This window comes from Panthera onca, chromosome B2, assembly GCF_046562875.1.
Source record: "Panthera onca isolate mPanOnc1 chromosome B2, mPanOnc1 haplotype 2, whole genome shotgun sequence".
Taxonomy (NCBI): Eukaryota; Metazoa; Chordata; class Mammalia; order Carnivora; family Felidae; genus Panthera; species Panthera onca.
In genome coordinates this window covers 66,099,887-66,125,402 of record NC_138343.1, presented here as the reverse complement: position 1 = coordinate 66,125,402, position 25,516 = coordinate 66,099,887, and the positions used below count along the sequence as shown (strand labels likewise).

The window sequence follows — 25,516 nt, the reverse complement described above, 5'->3', positions numbered from 1 at the left end:
TATGAAGTAACTACCTTTATTTTCCCTTTAACCAGGTTGCCAAAAACTTTTCCATATTGTGGATCAAAGGAAACTATGATCATTTCTGATCTATTTTACAAGATATTCATTGATGTTCAAAGATAATTACTGGTGAGGATTTCCTGGAGAAGTGTAGGAATCTTAGAAGTCAACTTTCGCCCTACATACTACATTTTTAAATGTTGGAAATCAACTGGCTAATTCTAGATGATTTTGTATAGTTTCAAATTTGAAGCCCTAAGAATTTGAGGGCTTTGAAATCGCCTCTTTATCCAAGCAAAAGACTACTAACTTTCAAAACAGGTTGAAACATAAGACTTTTACTTTGGTAACATTTAATGGACAAAGTCTTTATGAGTAAGCAAATCTGCAAGCTGAAGTTTTTTTTTCTGGTTTAGTTGTGGATCCACTATGATCTCTGTTTGATGAATACTCCCGTTACATTAATATGCTCACTGTATTAGAGCACCTAAGATGAAGAGTATAAATGAAGACTTTATAACTTTCTCAGATAAAGAAGCACAGTTATTATAATCTTTGCCCTCTTCATAAATTAATGATAAATCCATAATAACCTAAGGTTATTTTAACAGGTGCTGAAACCAAAATACAGTACTTATCTCCTCTCTCTGCTTGTACTATTTAAAAGTCTTCTATGAATACAAAGCTATAAGTGTCTTTCTTCCAGTTTGTCTGTCTCGCATAAGTATTGGTCAGTGTTGGGCAATTCATCCATAGCCGCCTGTCTCTGCTGAGTGGTCTTCACAAATCGGAGCAGATTGATGATGGCAGCAGGTGTCACTCCAGGTATACGACTAGCAGCCCCAATCTAAGAATTAAAACCATAAGAGATATATGTAAGTGCTGAATCACTAAATTCTACTCCTGAAACTACTACTACACTGTATGTTAACTAACTTAAATTTAAATAAAAACTTGGAAGAAAAAAAATAATAAAACCATAAGATAAACATAAGTGAGCTATGTCAAAATCAAATTTGTTTTGCTCCTAATAACAATCTGTATATTATAGTTTATAAAATATTTTAAAAACTATTATCTTAATGTATCTTCAAAATAACTATAAAGTAGGTAAAGGGAATGTGATTATTATTAATACCTTCATTTTACAAATTAGGGAAAATGAGGCTCAGAGAAGTTCAAGTGACTTGTCTAAGAGCACATGACTAATAGATGGTTAGACTACCTACATTTTATTTTCATTAAACTAATGTAACCTCCTCAGCCATGTGTTGGACAGCACCCTATAATCTCATTAATATTTCTGTGGTATATTTTTATAGTGAAATGTATGAATATTCACTCGAAGTGGTATAAAGACTAAATAATCTCATGTCAGTTCAGGTCAAGTTTGATACCAGGTTTGTCTATGACAAACACTTGTCAGAGCTTTTTGTATCCTAGAATTGTGGATAAGGGATGTGAACTCCAATGACCTGTTCTGTCCAATTGAACTTTCTGTGATCGTGGAAATTTTCCATAACATTTGCACTGTAACAATGTACTGTCCAATACGGTAGCCACTAGCCATATGTGGCTACTGAGCACCTGAAACATGGTTAGTATGACTAAAGAGTTGAATTCTGAGTTTTATTTCATTTTAATTAATGTAAATGGTCACATTTAGCTAGTGGCTATCATATTGGGCAGTGCAGCCTATGACTACCCATAAAAACCCAAGATGAATAGGATATACAGAGTTATAAAATTTAAGGCCTATTTGCTTGGTTTCCATGATGACTATTGCTAAGAATACCATGTTTATATTGATGGAATCACTCCTCCCTTTAAAAATATTTCTTTTTAAAATTGTTTTACAGGTCATATTTTTCTTAAATGCCTTTTACTTTATGAATCACCACTAAAAAGAGCCACCGCCTATTAAACTATGATACACCATCCATTTTTAAGATACAACTCAGTTTCAGAAATGTTAAATGTGCATCTCAGAATCAATAAATATAGCACTGTCAGTGTAGACCCTGACGTGGGGCTCAAACTCACCAACTGTGAGATCATGACCTGCGCCAAAATCAAGAGTCAGACACTTAACAGACTGAGCCACCCAGGCACCTCCTAAATATTTGTCATTAGAAGTCTAATACTGTATAGTATACAATAAAGTTTTTAATTTGTTCACAGATGTTTACACACACACACACACGCGCGCGCGCACACACACACTTAGGCTGAAGCATGGGGTGAGGGACCTCTTTGGCTCCCCTCTAACCTCCTAGTAAGCCAACACTATGGATCTCCTAGGGAGGATTCTGAGCGGTGATTTGAAAACCACTCACATGTATTATATTTTAACCTAATGTGGTTTCTTTTATGTCATGAGTTATGGGTTAGCACATGTTTGGGACTAGAGAATAATTTTAATCAACCTAATTCTTCTAGTTATTTATTTAGACTGTTTTTTCATCTCTCAAAAACATACCAACATCTGTCATACAAAGAAATGTCCTAAGAGGTTAGATTTTTTAATGATGAAATAAAGTATTAATTATGTGTATTAATTATGTGATCACTGTAAATCCAGGTTTAAAAAAAATTAAAGCACTAGTTCTTTATCCTATCCACTGCCTGGTTTCTTACCGTCTCTGGGCGACTGAAATGTAGCTTCTCTCGAACTTCGTAAGACAAAGACACATCTCTGAGAGTCAAATAATCTAAGTCTTTTGGCAGTTGGAGAGCTTCTTCTTGCTGAACTTCCTTTATTTGTTGTTGCTGATGGAACAACACTGATTCATAAATGGCTGGTAAACAGAATTAATTATGTTATGATTTATGATACTCCTATTAACAACTTAGGTTTTTAATGTTTATTTATTTTTGAGAGAGAGTGTATGAGTGGGGAAAGGGTGGAGAGAGAGGAAGACACAGAATCCAAAGCAGGCTCCAGGCTCTGAGCTGTCAGCAGAGCCCGACTTGGGGCTTGAACTCATGAACCGTGAGATCATGACCTGAGCTGAAGTCGGACGCTCAACTGACTGAGCCACCAAGGTGCCCCAACAACTGTGTTTTTATAGCTTTTTACAATTTACAAAAAAACTTCTGAATCTCTCATTCAACACTTTTTCCAACACCACAAGGTAAGTGGGGTAAGCGTACTCTTTTCCAGATGAGGAAATTGAGGATAAATCAGAGGGAGTATCTTGCATAGCAACTACAACATTCTGTCTGGTAGTTTATTGCATGCCCTTTCATCTCAAAAATTTGGAAAATTAAGGGGCACCTATGTATCTCAGTCAGTAGAACATGTGACTCTATTTTTTTAGAGAGAGAAAGAGAGACTGGGAGAATCTTAAGCAGGCTCCACATCCAGCACCAGAGTCCAACACAGGGCTCAATCTCACAACCTTGAAATCATGACCTGAGCCAAAATCAAGAGTCAGATGCTTAACTGAGCCACCCAGGTGTCCTGAGCATGTGACTCTTGATCTCAGGGTTGTGAGTTCAAGCCCCATGTTGGGTATAGAGATTATTTAAACATTAAAAGCAAAATCTGGAAAATTAAAAATAGAAGATATTGCTTTTCCACTCTGCAAATTTTCCCTCTCAGTGCAAACCCTCAATGGACTATGGCTTTGAATTTTGAGCCCTAAAGACAACCTGTTTCCCTAAGAAAATGGTTTTCAGAATTATGTCCATATCAAGCTGTAATTTTTAAAAGTGGGGTTTTTTACATGTAAAACAATTTAAGGTTTTTATTAAGAAATGACGTTGGATAATTTAGCAATTATTTTGTGAAGCATTCTGTTCTAAGAAAAATAAACTCAAAACCTGTTTCAAAATCTAAATTGAGGTGGTCATTCTATCCTGTAAGAAAGCCGGCTTTCCCTAAGATGTTTTGATAATATCTGCTTCTATCACTTGATTAGCAGTCAGAAAAATCTCAGCTATGAGCCTGGCTCTATCAATGAACCTGACTATGGGTACATCATTATCCTTCTGGGCCTTAGCTTCTTTATCCACAAATTGTAAGGGCTGACCCAGATGCTTTGCCACTCACCAACTGTGTGATCTTAGGCAGGTTACCACTTATTTGTAAAATTAAGACAATAATGCTAATACCTATCCTTCACAGGACAATTCTTTTTCTTTCTTTCTTTTTTTTAACATTTATTTTTGAGAGAGAGAGAGAGAGAGAGAGAGAGCGAGCATGAGTGGGGGGAGGTGCAGAGAGAGAGGGAGACACAGAATCCGAAGCAGGCTCCAGGCTCTGAGCTGTCAGCACAGAGCCCGACATGGGCTTGCAACCACAAGCTATGAGATCATGGACCTGAGCCAAAGGTGGATGCTTAACCCACTGAGCCACCCAGGCGCCCCCACAGGACAATTCTAAATACCAAACAAAATACTACATGTAAAGGGCTTAATACAACATCGTAATATGACAAGTTAGCACAAAAAACTGTCATACAAATATATTACTCATAAATAGACCTTACAGAGGATCATGGGATATAAGTGAGGGAATGTATATGTTAAAGGTATATTTACTTAAACTTTCAAATCTATATATAATAAAACATGAGAAAGAATACAAAGAAGAATCTGAAACTGATTTCTGCCATTACGAAACTTGCTATCTGGTACAGAGGGTCCATGTAGTGATTTGAGAACCACTGATATATCTTATATTTTAACCTAATGTTTCTATTGAGCCATGGATATAGAGTCTTTATATGTGCCAGAGTCTTTAAAAAACAAGGCAAAACAGTAGCTACTTCATGACTGAAGTCAGGGTTTTCTATGAACAAGTTAACGATAATTATTCTGGATTATTCTAACTCAAACCTGATGATTTATGGAACAAAGTTGCAAACCAAGTTTAAAATACAGAATTTAATCACCTGTCCCCAGGTGATAACATCCTGAATGTTCAATTAAGTAATTTTTACTTCATAGAGAAATCATGAAGTTGAAATAAAAGTTCATTATTTTCACACATCAGTGTACTACTAGTGTCTTGTCATTTGCAGTTTTGGTGAGTTTCCCATTGTTGCCAGACTTTGGTTAACTTGCATGGTGGGATGGTAGGTAGCACCTGGGTCATCCTATATGCACAGCCAAAACATAGCAAAGTGGTAGATCTCTCTGGAACTAAAAGAAAATGCCATCGATACAAGGAATGCAGCATTCTTACCACCTTGGCTGGTCCCCAAAGAATTTAAAGTGCTTTCCTATTTGAACAGTACGTCATTATCCACCTTTTCCTACCCTTCTCCCTCTTTCACTTCCCTGCCTTTTTCTCCACATAATTTTCCACCCCAGGGAAAAACATCTATCAAAACGCAGAAGCTGATGTTCTCAGTATTTTTATGTTTGAAATTTTTCATAATGTAAAACTTAAAAAAATACAGTGCAACTACCAAGTTATCTGTAGCTTTTTTTTTTTTTTTTTTTTTTCAACGTTTATTTATTTTTGGGACAGAGAGAGACAGAGCATGAACGGGGGAGGGACAGAGAGAGAGGGAGACACAGAATCGGAAACAGGCTCCAGGCTCTGAGCCATCAGCCCAGAGCCTGACGCGGGGCTCGAACTCACGGACCGTGAGATCGTGACCTGGCTGAAGTCAGACGCTTAACCGACTGCGCCACCCAGGCGCCCCAGTTATCTGTAGCTTTGATGGTCAGTATGAGAGCACGATATGTGTCATAATGTACAGGGGCAGGCTCTGATTTCTTTGCCTGATACAAAATAAGTATTTGTTAATGGTAGAGTATTCCAGTATATTATCAAAGCCAAAGACACTATTATTTTTCTCATTATTAGAATATCAGAGGGGAAAAATGTAAAAAGGAAGTTTAAGGGACACTTGAAATGTACTCACAAACTACCTAGGGATACTGTTAAAATGCAGATGTGCTGGGCGCCTCGGTGGCTCAGTCAGTTAAGCGTCTGACTCTTGGTATCACCTCACGTCAAGATCTCATGGTCATGAGTTTGAGCCCAGAGAATCCCTGCTTAGGATTCTCTCTTTCCCTCTCTCTGCCCCTCCCCTGCTCACTCTTTGTCTCTCTCTCAAAATAAATAAACTTAAAAAAAAATGCAAATGTGTTTACTCAATTAGGTCCTAGGTAGAGTGTGAGATTCTGTATTCCTAACAAGCTCCCCTGTGTTGCAATGTTGCTAGGCTGGGAACGCCACTTTGACTAGCAGAGAGCCTAAGACTATGCTGGTTCTATGGTAACAATGCCTCCTCTTAGAGCTTTTTCTTAATGGAGCTGATTTCCATAAATTGCACAAATGGAAAAGAGAACACATAGGCATGTTAAGTAAAAAATTATTTTCTACCTTCTATTTTCAGTCTTTCAGCTAGTTCTCTACATGTAATGTACTTCTTCAAGGGCGCTGGAACAGCTGTGGCTAATAACTTCATGTCAACTTCCTCATACTTCAGAACATCTAGAGCTCTGCAAATACACAAAAGTTTCATTAAGATAGGAGTCCCCCCCCCCCAAAAAAATAGGGGTCCATATCATGTAAGCCAGATTAAGAACAAGATCCCTTGGAAATAATGCCAAATCTCTGAATTAATACTATTTTCAAAAGATACTCTGGGGTGCCTTGGTGGCTTAATGGGTAAGCGTTGACTTTGGCTCAGGTCATCTCACAGCTTGTGGGTTTGAGCCCCACATCAGGCTCTGTGCTGACAGCTCAGAGCCTGAAGCCCACTTTCAATTCTGTGTCTCCCTCTTTATCTGCCCCTCCCCTGCTCATGTTCTGTCTCTGTCTCTCAAAAATAAACATTAAAAAAAATTTAATAGTAAAAAAGAGATACTCCTAATTCTTTCCAAGTACAGTCACCAAATGCAGTGACATCTGCAACACAGTAGGACCTCAGTAAGACTAGTGTGCATTCTCCCCAGTTCTCTTCTTTATCATGAGAAATAAGTTGTTGGTAAAGATTGCAATCCTATCATCCATTTGTCCTCCCTTTCTTGTAAAGACAAAATATCCTCTGATAGCAAGGATTTGACTGAATTCTCTAAGAATTTGTGTCCTGTGAGTCATCATCTTGCATGCCCGAAATCAGCTGAAGACCTCTTTCTTGCTTTTGCAGAACTCTCCAAGTAAGAACAAAAGGCCCTGTGTGTATGTTTTAGTCTCTCCAAATAAACTGATGACAAAATGATGGTCAAGGGCTTTTCTAATAAATAAGGGTTCCTAAGTATTCTTAGGGTATTCCAGTTGGGTATATTCTAATTTTGTATAATCTCCATTTCAATTTCTACCGATTAGGAACTTTAGGCAGCTAATTCTCAGTTCTACTTTCACTATGAGCCCTGGATAGACTAAGTCCTCCTGGGCCAAAGCAAGGGGAGAGGAGAGCGATATATGCAGCTAACAGAGATGACTACTAAAGTTCCCAGGCATCTTTCACAGCTCACCAAGAGAACATGCCTAAGGATAAATGCTGACAGGTATTTCAGGTGAGATTTGCAATAACTTCATTCATCGACACTTATTAAGATCCAACTAGAGAGAGAAACTTCAGGTATGTTTCATCTCCAGAAGTTCTGGTGTTCCTTAGGCCAATTTAATCCCTTTTATACTGATCTCAGATTCCTTCTTGGTATCACCCACCCCCATCTCCTTGCCCTCCCTTAACATGGTGTGAACTAGACCAATTGTTGCTCTGTTAATTATTACTGACTTCATTTACATGGCTTTTTGGTTATAATTCATTTAAACGGTTATTGCCAGGGCAATTAAAAGCAGTACATAATGAGTTCCATTGTTGCCAAGACCTTAGTTCTGCTTGGTTGAACTATGACACTGCCCTAGGCTGACCTCATTCCTGTGCTCCCAAGACTGCAAAATTTTCTGCAGTTTACTTCTCATTTTGTTTGGTTCTCACCAGATTCACCGATCTGTACAATTTCCCTACATTTACTGTCTTAATTCATTTTGCTTCTATTTACTAATTTTGATCTTCCCTCCAATAGATTGCATCTTTGATAAATTCTGTCCATCTCAAACCAATTAAATTATCAAGTCAACAAAAAGTCAGATCTGTCCATCCAAGGGTCCCAAGTCTTCCGAGGCCTCCCAGCCAACCTTCTTTACTGTTTATTCTATTGCCACAGTCATGCATTATCACCCTTTGCGGATGGATGCTTGACTCATTTCTTCCTCAGATGGCCTGCTCTAGGAATGTCCAGAAATTCTGGGCAGCTCTGCTGTGCTCCCAGAGACAAATTAGGTCAATTAATTACAGAGGCCTCATCTCATAAGCTACCATGAAACCATAAAACCCTAAGCTCCCAAAGGAAAACAGCTGAATTGTCTTTTAAACTACAGAACATACTGGAACACACCTAATGACTAACCAAAAAAAGCATTATCTTGGAATCTAGCAGGATGGTGATCTCAAAGAATAGCCCTTGACTGTCCAACTTAATATTTTTTTCAAAAAATAATTTATTTACAAGCCTTGGAGCTGTTCTCAGGTCCAACCTTTAAGACCTGCTTTGAATCAAACGTAAGCCTCAAGAGTTCAGAGCTCTGACACAGAAAGGACAAGTTATCACACCTCAACAGAATGTAAGAGACACTCTGACACATCAGTGTATTTCCCTATAATCCTGGCAGGAAATGTGTGTGTAGTTATTTGTGTATCTCTTCAAAGTCTGGTTCAACTTGTGTTTAGCACAGAGCCTAGCATGTACACAGTAAGTGCAATAAGTGTATTTTGACCAATTTTCTATCTCTCTAGCTTTATATATCTAGGCATTGATAAACTGAGTTCATTTAGGGAGGCTGAATGCTAGACTAAATATTCTGCTGAAATCAAATGGTGGGGGGGCAGGGGACGCCTGGGTAGCTCAGTTGGTTACGAGTCCGACTTTGGCTCAGGTCATGATCTCAAAGTTTGTGGTCCGAGCCCCATGTCAGACTCTGTGCTGACAGCTCAGATTCTGTGTCTCCCTCTGTCTCTGCCCCTCCTCCACTGACACTCTGTCTCTGTCTCTCAAAAATAAATAAACATTAAAAAAAATTAAAACAAAAAGCAAATGTGGGGACTGAGACCCTAGTTTCTCCTGAAGGGAAAGATAACCTGAATTAAAAAGAAAAGCATTTGGCTAAATTATTGTTTTTTTAATCACCTTAATAAAATGGCTACTCTTGGGATTAGTTTGGTGAAGATGTAAAATTGATAGCCTTTTCATTCATATTTTTATTCATCGATTAGCATTTTAGACTGTGTTAGAAACACTCTGCTTGCAATGTTACCTCAATACACATTGGTCACGTTTAATGCAAATTCTAATTATATAAGTTTGAAATAGTGCAACATTTGTCAAAAAAAAGCATGATGTTATATATTTGTTGCACAAAATCTAAAATAATGTGAACCTTCCTAAATTTAAACAAACACCTGAAATACCAAGTGGATTATAAACGATGTTTATACAACTGCCATCTCCTAGTGCCACTTAGCTGGTAAATAAATCTATCCACCATCTTCATTTGTCAATCAGGCTGTCGTTCCTGTGACTAAGATTCCCTAGTTTGGGTGACTACTATGCAGGTTCTTTAATACTTATCATCACTATAATTAAAAATCTGCTTAATATCCTCTATTATCCACCAGTGCTCTGGGAAATTCCTGTGAAAATGAAAACCGGGGAACAGAAGTTATAAATGATAAGACACCATGATGAGATGAAAGCCAAACACGGACACGTTATGCCAGGCTGTTAATCAACGTGAGAGCACTAGAAGATTAGAGATAATAAAAAGCAGCATTAAAATAGGTATACCTTTAAGTTCACAAAATCCCTCACAAGGAAAACAAACTTAAAAAAAAAAAAAAAAAAAAGGAAAAGTATATTGGACTCATAACTGCAAGATAATGCCACCATATTTGCTTCTGAGCTACAATGATTTTACATTTCTGCCTTCTGGGAACCTCCCCACCTGAATTAGCATACATTTTTTTTTTTTTTACTAAAAAAAGTTTTTTTTAATGTTTATTTTTGAGAGAGAGACAGCGCGAGCAGGAGAAGGGCAGAGAGAGAGGGAGACACAGGATCTGAAACAGGCTCCAGGCTCTGAGCTGTCAGCATAGAGTCCAATGTGGGGCTCGAACCCACAGACTGTGAGATCATGACCTGAGCAGAAGTTGGACACCTAACCAACTCAGCCACCCAGGTGCCCTAGCATACATTTTTTTTAATGGAAAAATCTGTGTAAGGTCGTTAGAAATGTATCTATGAAGCAAAAGCTCTATATTAATGTCCTTTAGACTCAGAGTCCATATAACCAAAATGATGAAAGGACAAAAAAATCCCCCTAAAATGTAGCATGGGATTGTTCAAGTGAGTCTACAGAATTTAAAATACTCCACTTGGAATGCAAGCTGGTGCAGTCACCCTGGAAAACAGTATGGAGGTTCCTCAAAAAACTAAAAATAGAACTACCCTACAACCCAGCAATTGTACTACTAGGCATTTATCCATGGGATACAGGTGTGCTGTTTCGAAGGGACACATGCACCCCCATGTTTATAACAGCACTATCAACAATAGCCAAAGTAGTGGAAAGAGCCCAAATGTCCATCGATGGATGAATGGATAAAGAATATGTGGTATATATATACAATAGAGTATCACTCGGCAATCAAAAAGAATGAAATCTTGCCATTTGCAACTATGTGGATGGAACTGGAGGGTATTATGCTAAGTGAAATTAGTCAGAGAAAGACAAAAATCGTATGACTTCACTCATATGAGGACTTTAAGAGACAAAACAGATGAACATAAAGGAAGGGAAACAAAAATAATATAAAAACAGGGAGGGGGACAAAACAGAAGAGACTCATAAATATGGAGAATAAACTGAGGGTTCCTGGAGGGGTTGTGGGAGGGGGGATGGGCTAAATGGGTAAGGGGCACTAAGGAATCTACTCCTGAAATCATTGTTGCACTATATGCTAACTAATTTGGATGTAAATTAAAAAAAATAAAAAATAAAATTAAAAAAAATAATAATAAAATACTCTGCTTAATCAGAGGTTTCTAATTGTTCCATACTTATAGAAGAATGCAGATTAACTATATTTCTTGGTGTGTACCCTCTAAATCTTAGGAAAGCCAGAACTCAATGGGAACGATTAGAAATATTATATTAAAAATGAAAAAAATAGTTTAGAATCATACATATTTTTAATACTGAATAAAGAGATAAGTTACATCTAAATGATTCTGAGAAGCCATGTTCATTAAAATGTTCATTTAAAATAGGGAATCCACAGGTAATGTTTCTCTGAAACAATCTCACTTTTCTGTTAAAAGTAAGAAAAGTCTGTATTAAAAGTGCATACCTGAGAGGCAGACTTTTACCAATACTTATAGAAGCCTCTGGAATTAACTTTTTCCATTTAGAACTTGAAAACTCAATGGATTTTAGCACAGAAATGCCTTCTTCCAAAGAAGACTTCATCCAAGAAGCTCTTTCATATCGTTGTTGGGACACACAGCCAACTTCCTTATACCCTAAAAGAAGGGGAAAGAATATAATGAGAGAGGTTTTACAGAAGAGTAAATATGGTTGCAGGACTCAGTGAAGAGATACCTCGGAACGTGAGCCTGCTGTCGGCGTTATCAGGGCGCAGTGACAAACGGAACTCTGCTCGGCTCGTGAACATGCGGTATGGTTCGTTGGTACCCAGTGTGGTGAGGTCATCAATCAAGACTCCTATGTAGCCTTCTGTTCGGCTAACGACAAAAGGAGGCTTGCGTTTGACCCGAAGACTTGCATTGATTCCAGCTATCACACCCTACAAGAGGACTGAAATGTTTAAAAGGCCATTATGAACTGAACAACGAGCTACGCTATTCAGAACACTATCTGGAAAAAACAGCACGGGATAGTAAGAAAGCAAGCACTGCCCTGAAGCGATAGAATAGAGAAAGAAAATGTGATCCTTATTCAAAACCAGAATACAGGTAATGTACCACTTTAGAATGCTATATTTCATTGTTTTCAAAAATACTTAACATTCCTGATAAGCCTCAGGTGGGCTAATATATTGTTTTAAATCCACCCATAAAGCTCTTCTAGCCTTTTCCCACTTACAAGTAAAAATAACATAACTTCTCACTTAAAAGGAATATGTTAATTTTCAATAATGTTATGTAAGAAGAACTAAATTTTGTTTATAAAAAAATTTCAGGGGCGGTTGCAGCGTGCGTGTCAGTACAGCGTGAGACTCTTGATCTCAGGGATGTAAGTTCAAGCCCCAGGTTGTAGAGATTAGTCAAAAATAAAACCTTTAAAAACAAAGTCAGAAAAAATCTAATCAAATATGGTATCAGACCTAGGAGCTCAAAATGAGAATTAAAACCAAAAGTTTTTGGCACAGCATAAGGAATACAGTCAATGATATTGTAACAGCTATGTAATGGGACAGCTGGTAGCTACATTTGTGGTGAACACAGCATAACGTATAAACCTATCAAACCATTCAGTTGTACATTTGAACTAATGTAACATTTGTGTCAACCGTACTCAAATAAAAAATTAAACAAAAACAAAAAACAAAACCCACAAGTGTTTTCAAAATAGTAGCCATCCCTGTATACCCTGAAACAGAAATAAGTCTTCAACTACAATGTATGAGTTGTATAAGATCTATATAGTTATCATAACAGACGTTTAAAGGAGAAACACCAGTTAAATAGTCCTTTTGTGTTTATAACAATATTTGAACAATGTCTTACTTGAGCTGCAGCTTCCTCATAACCAGTAGTGCCATTTATCTGGCCAGCAAAGAAGAGCCGTTGCACCAAATGAGTCTCAAGAGAAGGAGTGATCTGACGGGGGTCTAAATAATCATACTGAACACCATAACCTGACCAAAGAATAAATGATATAAAGTAAGTAAAAACAGAGCTGGATTTGCCTCAAAGTAGAGATGCAAAGATGATCACTAAATGCTCTTGAAAAACAAAGAATATATTTTAAATGCATAAGTGTTGGGCTTTGTCTTCTGAGGCTCTAAGCAACCATGACTATAGCTAAGACCTCTTCAGTATCTACTAATGTGATGCTGAGTTGATACTGAAGGGCAGCTGTGATTCTCTTTACCTGGCTGAATCATTTTAGCTTTCTCCAAGCCTTTGATGCATGTGATCATTTTCTCCTGTAATTCAGCTGGTAGCGTCACAGATAACCCTTGGGGGTAGATGAGGTCAGAATCCATTCCTTCAGGTTCCAACCAAACCTGATGAAGACGGTTTGGAAAACGCAAAACCTTTGATTCAATGGATGGACAGTATCTAGAACAAGACAATGAAATTCAAAAATTTAATGAAGCAAACAAAAGAAGGTTGATGTCACTCCTTAAAGTAATGTTCTGTCCTTACCGGGGTCCTCTTGTAGTTTCCTTAATGTGACTATTAAGGTGAAGGTTCTCAAGGACAATCTCATCCACTTTAGGGTTGGTGTGAGTCAAGTAACATGGCAGCTGATCTTCTGGCTAAAATATAGGAAGTACTTAAAACACTGTTTTGCTTCTTTACGAGTTTATCTTTTCCTTAAATAAATTACACACATGATATGCACTTAATTTTACAAACATTAAACCTATGCATAATGCTGAGCACTACTTAGGGAATATTCTTGCCAAAAAAACCCCAAAAGGTGAACCTAAATTTAAACAAGCCTCCAAATCTACCAGTTTACAGGAAATATAGAAGACAGAAGAACCTATTTAAGGTACCAGAAGGATGAAATCAGAGAAATCCAGAATGTGGGAAATTCTAGAGAACAGATGGCTCAGTTTCTTCCACATATAAATGTGAAGAAAAAAAAAAAAAAAAAAACTGGGGGAAACTGTTATAAGGCATATCATCCAACTCAGTGTATGGTCCTTATTTGGTCCTTGTTTGATAGGTATGATAATGGTATTGTGGTTGGTTTTTACAAAGTTCTCATCTGTTAAAAACATATACCAAAGTATTTATAAGTGATATCTGGGACCAAAGCTTTAAAACCTAGTAAGAGGAAAAGTGTTAAAGAAAGATGAAACAAGAATGCCAGAAAATGTTACTTGTTGAAGCTGACTGATGGACACAGAAATTATACTGTTTTTTTTACTTTCTATAAACTTGAAAATTTATAATAAACAGATTAAGTGTGTGTGTATATATATATATATATATATATATATATATATATATATTTATACTAAGAAAGTTGCATCACAATTTACATTTTACCAAAGCAAAAATGTAAGTGACTTGCTCAAGACAGTGGAATATTTGGAGCCACTTATTAATAAAACACTTACCAGAAACTAGGACCATCAATTATTAGTCCTCAATTCTAAATACACAATGTTTTTTTAATTCCAAAGATAGGCAAAAAGTATCCTGTACTCTTCAAAAATACCAGTATCATGAAAAACTGAGGAACTGTTCCAGATAAAGAGAAATGACAATTAAATGTAATACGTGATCCTGGATTGGAAAAAAAGGGTTGCTATAAAGAAGAATATTGGGATAATCAGCAAAATCTGACTATGAACTTTACATTAGATAACAGCAATGTATCAAGGTTAAATTCCCCAAATTTCATTACTACAATGAGGTTATATAAGAGCATGTAATTGTGCTTAGTTGAAATACATACTGAAGTATTTAGAAGTAAAGAGTCATGATCTCTGCAACTTACCCTCAAATGTTTTGGGGAAAAAAAAGAATAAGAATAAACGTGTGTAAGGTACCTGGGTGGCTTAGTCAGTTAAGCATTTGACTCTTGGTTTTGGCTCAGGTCATGATCTCATGGTTTGTGAGTTTGAGGCCTGCATCAGGCTCTGCACAGAGAGCAGAATGCTTACTTGGGATTTCTCTCTCTCTCTTCCTCTCTCTGCCCGTCCCTGCACGTACGCACATGCACTCTCTCTCTCTCTCAAATTTAAAAAAAGAATAAATGTGTATATTACTGTTTTATAGATTAAATATATGTATCTATATATTTCTGTATATAGAAAGATAAATATGGTAAAATATTAACAATGGGTGAATTTCAGTGGTTTACAGGAGTTTGTTTTAATGGTCTTGCAATTTTTACATAGGTCTGAAAGTGTTTCAAAAAATTTTAAATAGGCAAAATTATTGAAGAGATGAAACTTAACAACTTATTGGGAAACACCCAGTTAGCCAAATTAGCTAATCCTTTTAAAGATCATTATTTTGCACCCCAAGTAATAGTGATATAAAGTGAATTGCGAAGAGTAGAAAGAAGGAAGGGAAGAAGAGAGAAAGAAGGAGGGAGGGATGGAAGGAAGGAAGGAAGGGAGGGAGGAAGGGAGGGACAGAGGGAAGAGGGAAGAAAGAAAGGAAGGAAGGGAAGGGAAGTGAGGAAGGGAGGGAGGGAGGAGGGAAGGTGGAAGAAAGGGAAGAAGGAAGGAAGGGCTATATCCTGCTGTGAATGGCCACTGTCAGCTGTAAAGTTAGATTTTCTTAAATTATCTTACCTTAATCCACACTGTCTCACTGATAAAACTGAATGGTATGGATGGATTATCTGGTGTCTGCTTGTTTAGAATGCTGAAATTAATGGACTCTTTGGCAATTCGGGGTGGAGTCCCAGTCTTCAGTCTTCCCACCACAAACCCCAACTTCTCCAGAGTGTGAGCCAACCCTATGGAAGGCTGATCCCCTAAACGTCCTGCTGGATGCATTTCTAATCCAATTACAATCACGCCTCTCAAGAACGTCCCAGTAGTCAGAACCACACTCTCTGCATGTACTGTGCTTCCATCCGCTAAAGGTTAAGAAAGAGTAAAAAGTGTGCCTGTTATCAAGGATCAAATTGGAACGTGACTATTTTAAATTAGAATTACAGGGAGGGGCTCCTGGGTGGCTCATAGGTTAAGTGTCAGACTCTTGATTTCCACTCAGGCCATGCATGATCTCATGGCATGGGATCTTGGGGATTGAGACCCTCAAGGGGCTCAATGCTGAGCCCAGAGTCCTCCCTCTCTGCTCCTCCCCCACTCATGCACACACTCATGCACACACTCGTGCGAGCATGTGCATGCTGTCTCTCTCTCAAAATAAACAAACATAAAAAAAAAGAACTACAGGGACTCCTGGGTGGATCAGTTAGTTGAGTGTCCAACTCTTGGTTTTGGCTCAGGGTACAATCTTGCAGTTTGTGGGTTTGAACCCCACATAGGGTTTCCAGCTGATGGTGTGGAGCCTGCTTGGGGCTCTTTCACCTCTCTCTGCCCCTCCCCCACTCATGGGACTGAAGTCCCAAGGAACATGGGATGATGTAACACAGCAAAGTAGTAAAAAGAAGGCTCAAAATGACATTTGTGCAGAAGGCCCAGAGAGCAATTGCCCTGATTATAGCAGATGGGTTGTAGGGAGCTGGGGAAGTTGATGTCTCTGGGAGGGAAGAATCAAAGAAAAAACAGAATTGATAGATTACTTGACGATTGAGAAATGACAGTTTTTTCCTAATGAAAAAGCTGAACAAGTACACAATTAAAATAAGCAAATAAAAAATAAAGCAAATATTAATCCAAAGCAAAGCAAAGAGGTATATGAAAGGAAACAAACATAATACACTACTTAGCTCTACAATGAATATTTAAAAAATCATAACAATATAAACATACTATCAACCAAAATTTATGGCATAACTAATTAGAAGGATTGAGGGAAGGAAAATAGGGGATTAAAGAGAACTGCTATAAAAAAGGTTAATAGATAACATCTAATACTGATAATTTAGGGAGTACAAATATAAGAATACTATTTAGAAATATGTAAATACATAGAAACAAAACTGCAGTAGTTAATCTGTAAAGGGAGATAATTATAGAGATAATTGTTTTTCCATACAAACTTTTAAATTCAATTTGATTTTTGTAAAAATTATGTGCATGTATTATCTTAATGAAAAATTAATTTATAACTTCTGGGGCACCTGGGTGGCTCAGCTGGTTAAGTGTCTGACTTTGGCTTAGGTCATGATCTTGTGGTCTGTGGGTTCGAGCCCCATATTGGGCTCTGTGCTGACAGCTCAGAGCCTGGAGCCTGCTTCAGATTCTGTGTCTTCCTTCCTCTCTGCCCCTCCCCTGTTCACACTATCTCTCTCCCTCTCAAAAATAAATAAACATTAAAAAATATTTTAAGAAATTTGTAACTCCTTTAAATAAAAAACATAAGTATAGTAACATTGTAAAATACAAATTAAAAAAACTTAAAGCAAGAAGTAGGAAAAATAGAGGCACTTGGCTGACTCAGTTGATAAACGTGTGGCTCTTGATCTTCAGGTTGTGAGTTCGAGCCCCACGTTGGATGTAGAGATTACTTAAAAATAAAATCTTTAAAAAGAAAAAAAAAAAGAACTAGGAAAAATAAAAATTACAACAGAAGGACCAGGAGAAAAACACATGTATGTAGGCTATAAAGTCTTACTAAGATGGTATAAATGAGCCCGGAATTTGACTAAGCTTCATGAAGGTCAAGATGAAAGGAGGAATATAATTTTTTATACAGTTTTCCTCTAGGAAAATATAATAATTTCCTAGAATAAGCAAAACATCTCCATGCTCTGCTCTAAACTTGTTTTTTCACATGGAGTTTGACACTGTTATTATCATCTATCACCAGTACAAACCTAAAACCACGCCACTGACACGGCATTTCCCAGTGTACTCAGGCTCTGGTTCTGTAAGAATAAGATCTTCTACAGCTCCCTCCTGAACAGTAAGCAGCGGTGTATTTAGGATTTCTTTCTGTCAAAAGAGAATGCAAGTTGAAGCATAACAGTTAAATAATCACTACAGTCTCTCCTGTTTTGATGCCCCATTCTCACCTGCATGTTCTGCTTATAGAGTTTCCTATCAATTTGAGCTCTCAAACCCCAAACAGCTGGTCCCTTACGCCGGTTTAATACTTTGTAATGTACACCAGACTGGTCACAGATTCTAGAACAAAGCCCATCCAAGGCATCAACTTCCCTCATTAAGTGCCCTTTGCCAATGCCACCAAAGGAAGGATTACAGGACATCTGACCTAAAGAGAACAGACAAAATAAATATATGAACATGTGTACATAGTGAGTTTAATAGAGAAACGTCTGTACAAGTGACTAGAATCATCTGATAGATTAAAAAAAAAACCAACAACCCTGAAACAAACACTAGAAAGGAACTTAGAAAATCCCAATGGGATGCAAGAGTTATTCAGGGCATCCTGGAAGACAAACCATTGACTATAGTTTCTTTTAAATATTTTCCTTGACACATTTTTACTAGTTCATTAGGTTGCCTTTTCCTTTAAAATGTGGTTTTGAAATCCTCACTTCATGAAACCTTCCCAAATCCAGCATACTTTTAAGAAGTCCCTTGGCACTAATTCCCTGTTATAATGAATTATGTCTTCCATAAATGCCATCTGCTGTTTCCTTTTTGCTTATTTTGCAGAAATGATTAAATTATATGAGCTTCCTGAAAGTAGAAACCATACTTTAATCCTTCCCCTTAAATTCCCCTAGTCTGATTTGCAAGTCTAAACTCATGAGGTTTCCTCAAAGGTTTTTAGGGGAGGTGGAGGAGTAGGGAAGTGATCTCAACATCTGTAGGTCTATTGAAGCCACCACCAAGCCGTCTACAAGTTTTTATAGTCTCCATAAGCAGGCTGAATGGAGCTGTGATTAGGAGTATGGGTCAGGAATGAGTGAAAGGGATCTGGCTCAGTTCCTAGATCTACCACTTATAAGCTCTGTCATTTTGGGGGCGCCTGAGTGGCTCAGTTGGTTAAGTGTCCAACTTCGGCCCAGGTCATGATCTTGCAGTCTGTGAGTTTGAGCCCAGCATTGGGCTCTGTGCCAATTTTTGGATTCTGTCTCCCTCTGTCTCTGCCTCTCTCGCTCTCACAGTCTGTTATCTCTCTCTCTCAAAAATAAATAAACACTATACGCTCTGTCATTTTGGCAAGTTATCTAATTTTCTCTACCTCAGTTCCCTCCTGTAAAAAAGAGATGATAGCTACAGTAGATTATTTCCCCCCTTCGATTCACAATTTTATTTAGGTAAACACTCTGCTATGAGGCTTTGTACTCAGGGAGTGTGACCTAAACTCAGTAGGAATAAATCTTTAATGATCTAAGTAATCCTGTTTCTACTTGCCAGTGTTTGGGTTAAGAGTGGGAAATAAGTCACGAGGGATGAACTATTGGGGATGAAGTCTCTAGAAATGGGATTTATTTTCCTCTTTAAAGAGATACAGGAGTAGCGGAGGGTGCCTGAGTGACTCAGCTGGTTGAGCGTCTCACTCTTGATTTTGGCTCAGGTCACGATCCCAGGGACGTGGGATCAAGCCCCGTGTTGGGCTCCACACTGAGTGTGGAGTCTGCTTGAAATTCTCTCTCTCTCTCTCTCTCTCTCTCTCCCTGTGCCCCTCTCCCCAGCTCACACTCTCTCTCTACAATAAAAAAAGGGGTGCCTGGGTGGTTCAGTTGGTTAAGCGTCTGACTTTGGCTCAGGTGATAATCTCACCGTTAGTGACTTTGAGCCCTACATGGGGCTCATTGCTGTCAGCAAAAAGCCCGTTTCAGATCCTCTGTCTCCCTCTCTATCGCTCTCAAAAAAAACCACTTTAAAATAAATAAATGAGGGGTGCCTGGGTGGCTCAGTTGGTTAAGCGTCCAACTTCAGCTCAGGTCATGATCTCACAGGTCATGAGGTCAAACCCGCATCGGGCTCTGTGCTGACAGCTCAGAGCCTGAAGCTTGCTTCAGATTCTGTCTCCCTCTCTCTCTGTTTCTCTCCCACTCGAACTCTCTCTCACTTTCAAAAATAAAGATTAAAAAAAAAAAAAAAAGAATAAACAGGCGCACAAGAGCACAAGACTTTTCCGTTGTGAAATGCAAAAATAGTTTTCCAAAAAGTATTATTTCCAGGTTAGTAGAAAATAAAAGACTTTCTGCCTCTAACTTCATTATTGGCAGATATGACTAAATCACATCACGACAATTCTTGTACTCTGCATTCTTACATCAGTTGAACCTTCTAAGTCAAAGCTATCTTTCTGAGGCCAAGTAGAAATATTTAAGATGCTCTACTATATTAAATTACCTTAAAAATGAGATTTTGATTTAAAGACAGATTTGTGATCCACTAAGCTCATCTATAAGAATTATTATCTCTGAAATGTATTTATTTAAAAAGAAAACGGATTGTATTGTATTGGTGAAATAATATGAATATGGGTTTGGATAAGAATCCCTTTATCCCTCACAGAACTACATTACTCATATTTCATGGTCATCTTAGTTCAATAATACTTTTCATTAGAGTTTTGAATTATTATTGAAAGGCAGTATCCAGTCTTTATTTTTTTTAAATGTAAACAACACTGAAATATATCATAAGCAAAGTATAATCTTTTGGGTAATCTTATCAACCCTCTCTAAAAGAATCACTGTTAACAGTGTATGTTTCTCCCCACTTAGCAGCTGAATGGTAATTTTTAAAAAGTACTTCAGTATACAAATATGTGATTTATTCACAATTTTTGCAAAACACAATTAATATTTCAAGTACTGTTCACTCTTAAGCAAAATGCAGGAGGTAAAAATAGGCATGCATAATTTACAGAATGATGTTTTAGCTAGCATCTATTATGGTGCTAGAGAGAGGTCTTGCTTTAAATTATAGCTGTCCACCCATTGCCTCTTAAGTGTGAAAAAAACACTGCTAGTTCCTGAGCACAAAATTAGAGGACCAACCCCTAGCAGAGATATAGAATGCAATAAAAAGGATCATCCTTCTTCAAAAGGGCTTCAGAAAATCTCGGGAAAAACACAACTGTCGTTTAATAAGTAATTCCTAATAAATGTTAATTCACTCTTTTCCCAAAGCCACAAGCTAGCAAAAGGTAAATGGCAACAAGGAAATAAGAAGCTATCAGCTTGTATTCTCAAATTTCCCCCCTTTCCCAAGGCACGGCCCCCAACTCCACCTCCACCAACTAACTACTTCGGTGAGCAGCAGCGCAATCCGTGGTCCAAAGAACAGCCCAGTCCAGGGTTCTGGGAAACTCAAATCAGGATAAAACCACAGATACTAGGATTGTCGCTAGCTCTGAGAGAGGGAACAGTCTGCCCATCCGGGAAAGGGTGAAGGGGCATATTGGAAGCTTGCGTCCTGGGCCAACCTCCACTCTACCAGCGCTCCTCACCGATCGTGTCCACGCGGTGGGTGAGTAGCAGGGTCCGGGAGCCGCAACGAGCAGCAGCGGCGGCTGCCTCGGTCCCGGCATGTCCTCCGCCGATGACTATCACGTCAAACTTCGTAGCCAAGGGCGCCGCGCTGTCACCGCTGAACCGGGCCAACGTAAGGCGCTTTTTGGTGAGGGAGGCCGCGACCCAGAGACCGCAATTTCGGAGAGAAAACATGGCTGGAGAAAGGCCGAGTGTGACTCTAAACCTGACCCGAGCTAGGCGCAAAAATTTAGGGTACGAGGGAAAGTCTGCAGGACGCAGCCATCTTTGTTCTGATGTCAGAGCGTCGCAGTCCACGTTCAGCGTCTGCGCTGATTGGGGCTTTGGCGGGACTTTAAAGGCGAAGCGAGACCGGGTTAACAGTGCAGGTGGCACGACCAGTGTGAGCCCGGTGTCGTGGTCCATGCAGGCTTTTGATCACCAATGGCTGTGAATTGGTGGTTCCTACGTGGTCGTTTTTGTGTTTTCTGGAGAGTGGCAGCTCTAATCGCCAGGTGGTCACCTACAGTGATTTTGATCAGTTTGCCTTATCAGATTCTTTGAATTTTCTGATATACTATCACCTGGACTTCTGTTTGATATTATAGAGTAGTCTCTGAATAAGAGTAGATTCGAAAGCAGTTAAAATATATTTGTGGATGAAAGATTCATGATGGCTAATAGGGGAATGGAATGGTTGAAGGTTAAATGGCCAGCCTTTTGGAAACACATTTTTAAAGCCTTCCTTAGAAAGGAAATCTTAAACTGGTTAGTGAAACAACCCATGTGGCAGTTTTATTGTTCTAGTTATTAAAATATATCGAATACATAATTTTGTTGTCTTACTACGTTAACAATAGCATTCGTTATACACAATTTAAACCTTACAGAATTAAACTTTGTTAAAAAAAGAAGCAAACTGAAAAATAATATAATCATAGTATTATATGTGCAAAATAATAGTAGCATTAGTATTTGTATTTTAAAAAGCTAGGAGGCATTGGCAACAAAATGCTGACAATGATCACAGAGGTGGGGATTAGAAGAGCTGACGGCAGTTATGGGTTCTTTAACTCTCAATGTATTCTGGACTCCATGCCATGGATATATAAATCTATCACATTTTAACCATAATTTATGTAATTAACTCCAATTACTGGGCATTCGGATTGTTGATAATTTTTAAAAATTTTTTACGGTTTATTTATTGTTGAGAGAGACAGAGAGAGAGAGTGGGGGAAGGGCAGAGAGACAGGGAGACAGAGAATCCCAAGCAGACTCTGTGCTGTCAGTACAGAGCCTGATGTGGGGCTCAAACTCACAAGTTGTGAGATCATGCCAGAGCCAAAACCAAGAGTTAGACATTTAACCGACTAAGCCACCACCTAGGTGCCCCGGACTGTTTATAATTTTTAATGTTATGAATATCATTGTACATACATCTCTTTAATTTTATGGGACTCTTTCTATAATGAAGATACTGGGTAAAAGGATTCCTCAATGTTTAAATTATTGATGATGGCTAAATTAGCCTTCTGAAAGCTTTTGGTCAGGTGCATTAACAGTGTAAGAGTATTTCATTAATACTGTAGCCAGGACTGGATTTTAATGAAGTTTTAAGTGTAAATAGGCAAGAAGATGGATATTGTATGTGTGTCCTTCATAGTCATATCTTGACACATTTTTTTTTGTCTTCTAAGACATTAAGCTATTCTGATTTTCCTCCTATTTTTCTGGCTACTCCTTCTCAGTATATTTTTCTGGTTCCTCCTCCTTGAGCACTGTGCTCAAGCCTAAGGGCACAACCAAACCAATCCCTAAACCCCAACTTTAGGGCTCTATCTCCTGAGCCCATCCCCAATACTAACTCTGTAGCACTCTGGGGTCCAATCAGGAGACAAAAATCACACAGTAGGTATTTAACATAAGAAAAATTGACTATACTGGGATGCCTGACTGGCTCAGTTGGTAGAGTATGCAACTTTTGATCTTGGAGTTGTGAGTAAATAAATAAATACATACATACATACATACATACATACATACATACAAACTCTTTAAAAAAAAGAGCAAAATAAAAGAATATAAGATATAAGGAAACTCTATACAGTACTCTAGGGCTGAGGGAGAGTACCCAAGTAAGAATAAATTCAAAAGGGGTTCAGACCTCAATTGCAGAAGGCCTTCAGAGAATACGGGCTACATAACACAGGGGGCTTGCAGAGGGAGCAACAGCACTATGTGGACCTCCTGGCCACAGGCTGACTGCACACAAGGCTTGAGGAAGGATCAACTTCTTGGTGTGTGACCTTCTGGACCACAGGCAACTTATGCAGGCCAGGCAGGGATCTTGGTTCCCCTGTCCAGTAACTTGTAGACAGGTTATGGCCAGGCCAAGGTTGCAAGGTCCTAGAGGGATCACTTTCTGGGTCTATGGCTGGGGTAGGCTCTACCAGATGTTCTCACACTCACTAGTCTGTCCTTTCTTTGCAACCCCCTTCCACTCCTCCACTATGTTGGAAAGTGTCTTACAGTGTCCTCCTGCAACCTCTCCTGAGAAAGGTTAACATAGTGGACACTTGAAAAGAGAAATGCTGAAAGGAATTCTGTCACTTATCGGATAGCATATCTCGAAGGGTATATTAAGCCCTTGTCTGAAAAGCAATAAGTTGATAACTGACACAACATCTTAAGCTTCACCAGTTCTTGCCACACTTGCTGTTGTTTGAACAACTAGGCATAGTCTCCCCTTAGGTGCTTTGCATTAACTTTTTCTTCTGCCTGGAACATTCTTCTGGGTATCCCCTCCTTGAAATCTTTGCTCAAATGTCACTCTCCCAGTATCTTGGTATTGTACCATTCCTCATTCCTGATCCCTCTTGCACTGTTTTTGTTTTTTTTTTTCTTTTTAAATTTAAGTTTATTTTTTTGAGAGAGAGAGAAAGAGAGAGAGAGAGAGAGCAAGTGCAGGAGGGGCAGAGAGAGAATCCCAAGCAGGCTCCACACTGCACATAGACCAGTGTGGAACTTGAACTCACCAACCGTGAGTTCAAATCTCTTGGCTTTTCCTATGAGATAATGTCCAAGATCCATATCAAGACCCAACTAAAAAGTCATTCCCTCTATGATCCAGACACTGCTGTAGCAAGGTTAAGCAAGGATCAAAACTTTCTCCTGTGACAGGTCAGTAGCAAAGATATGTGATTCTGGCCTGGTGGATTGTTGCTTACACATTTTTGGTTAAGCAAACATGAGTGGACTTTCGAAGATTTGGAAATAGCTGGAGGACAGCATTAACCTAACTGTAGAGTCATTTACAGGATTCCATGATAAGCAGCTGGAGCCCCTGGAGGAGAAAAATAGAATCATAGAGCAGAGGTCTTCAGAATGAGGTCAGTATACCCCTGGGCATCCTGGAAGACTGCCCAAGTGCACTTGCAGTTTTAAGGAAATGGATTTCCATATTTCAACTACCATTTTACTTTTCCCTGAAATTGGTCTGCTTGAGAACAAGCCTGACTACACAATAGTCCTCCTTCCATTTTATAAAAGAAAAAAAACACATTTCTCACGTCACAATTCAAACTAGGTCTCATTGCCCTAGAGCAAAAAAACATAAACAAAAGCAAAAAATGTCTTTGTATCAAAGAGGATCTATCAAAATACTGATTTCAGGAAAACCTTTTCACAGAGTCATCAAGGCATTTTTGTCCATTGACAGATGAATGGATAAACAAAATGTGGTATATACTTACAGTAGAAATATCCAGTCTTAAAAAGGAAGGCTAGGGGAGCCTCAGTGGCTCAGTCAGTTGAGCGTCTGACTTTGGCTCAGGTCATGAACTCACCCCTCCTGAGTTCAAGCCCCATGTCGGGCTTTGCACTGATAGCCTGACAGCATGGAGCCTGCTTCAGATTCTCTGTCTCTCTCTCTCTCTGCTTCTCCCCCTCCTGCACTCTCTTTCAAAAATAAATAAACATTAAAAAATTGTTTCAAAGTAAAGCTGACAAATGCTACAGTATAGATAATATGGATAAACCCTTGAGGACATTGTCTTAACTGAAATAAGCCAGTCACAAAATGACAAATACTGTATCATTCCACTTACATGAGTTACCTAAAGGAGCCAGATTCATAGAGACAGAAAGTAGAAGGGTGGTTGCATGGCTAGGGAGAGGGCAGGAATCAGGAGTTATTGTTTAATGGGAAGAGTTTCAATTTTATAAGAT

The 25,516-nt window shown here is 38.5% G+C and overlaps 1 protein-coding gene across 5 annotated transcripts; it reads right to left on the bottom strand.

Moving 5' to 3' along the window:
• Positions 1–21,748, bottom strand: MTO1 (mitochondrial tRNA translation optimization 1). 5 transcript variants are annotated; one of them, XM_078447091.2, is made up of 12 exons: positions 21,265–21,740; positions 17,897–18,096; positions 17,699–17,816; positions 15,540–15,829; positions 13,426–13,538; positions 13,148–13,338; positions 12,781–12,911; positions 11,633–11,837; positions 11,382–11,553; positions 6,347–6,465; positions 2,641–2,801; positions 1–850 (listed from the first exon to the last, which is right to left on the bottom strand). In XM_078447091.2, exons 1-12 carry the CDS (start codon positions 21,710–21,712, stop codon positions 689–691), a joined length of 2,310 nt encoding a protein of 769 aa, XP_078303217.1. In that variant the 5' UTR covers positions 21,713–21,740; the 3' UTR covers positions 1–688. The 5 variants fall into 5 exon arrangements, with proteins under 5 accessions (XP_078303217.1, XP_078303218.1, XP_078303220.1 ...); XM_078447092.2 differs by having other exon boundaries at positions 726–850; positions 2,641–2,772; positions 21,265–21,744; XM_078447094.1 differs by lacking the exon at positions 2,641–2,801 and having other exon boundaries at positions 726–850; positions 21,265–21,743.
• Between the last annotated feature and the right edge of the window lie 3,768 nt (positions 21,749–25,516).

What these genes read in the sequence shown, in the direction of transcription:
- MTO1 (XM_078447091.2), bottom strand. Translation starts at nt 21,712, where the DNA reads ATGGACCACGACACCGGGCTCACACTGGTCGTGCCACCTGCACTGTTA. An exon ending in TCTATAAGCAGAACATGCAG is followed by an intron (nt 17,817 to 17,896) that starts GTGAGAATGGGG and finishes CTCTTTTGACAG; the next exon opens with AAAGAAATCCTAAATACACC. An exon ending in GGTAAAAGTCTGCCTCTCAG is followed by an intron (nt 6,466 to 11,381) that starts GTATGCACTTTT and finishes GTGTATTTGCAG; the next exon opens with AGCTCTAGATGTTCTGAAGT.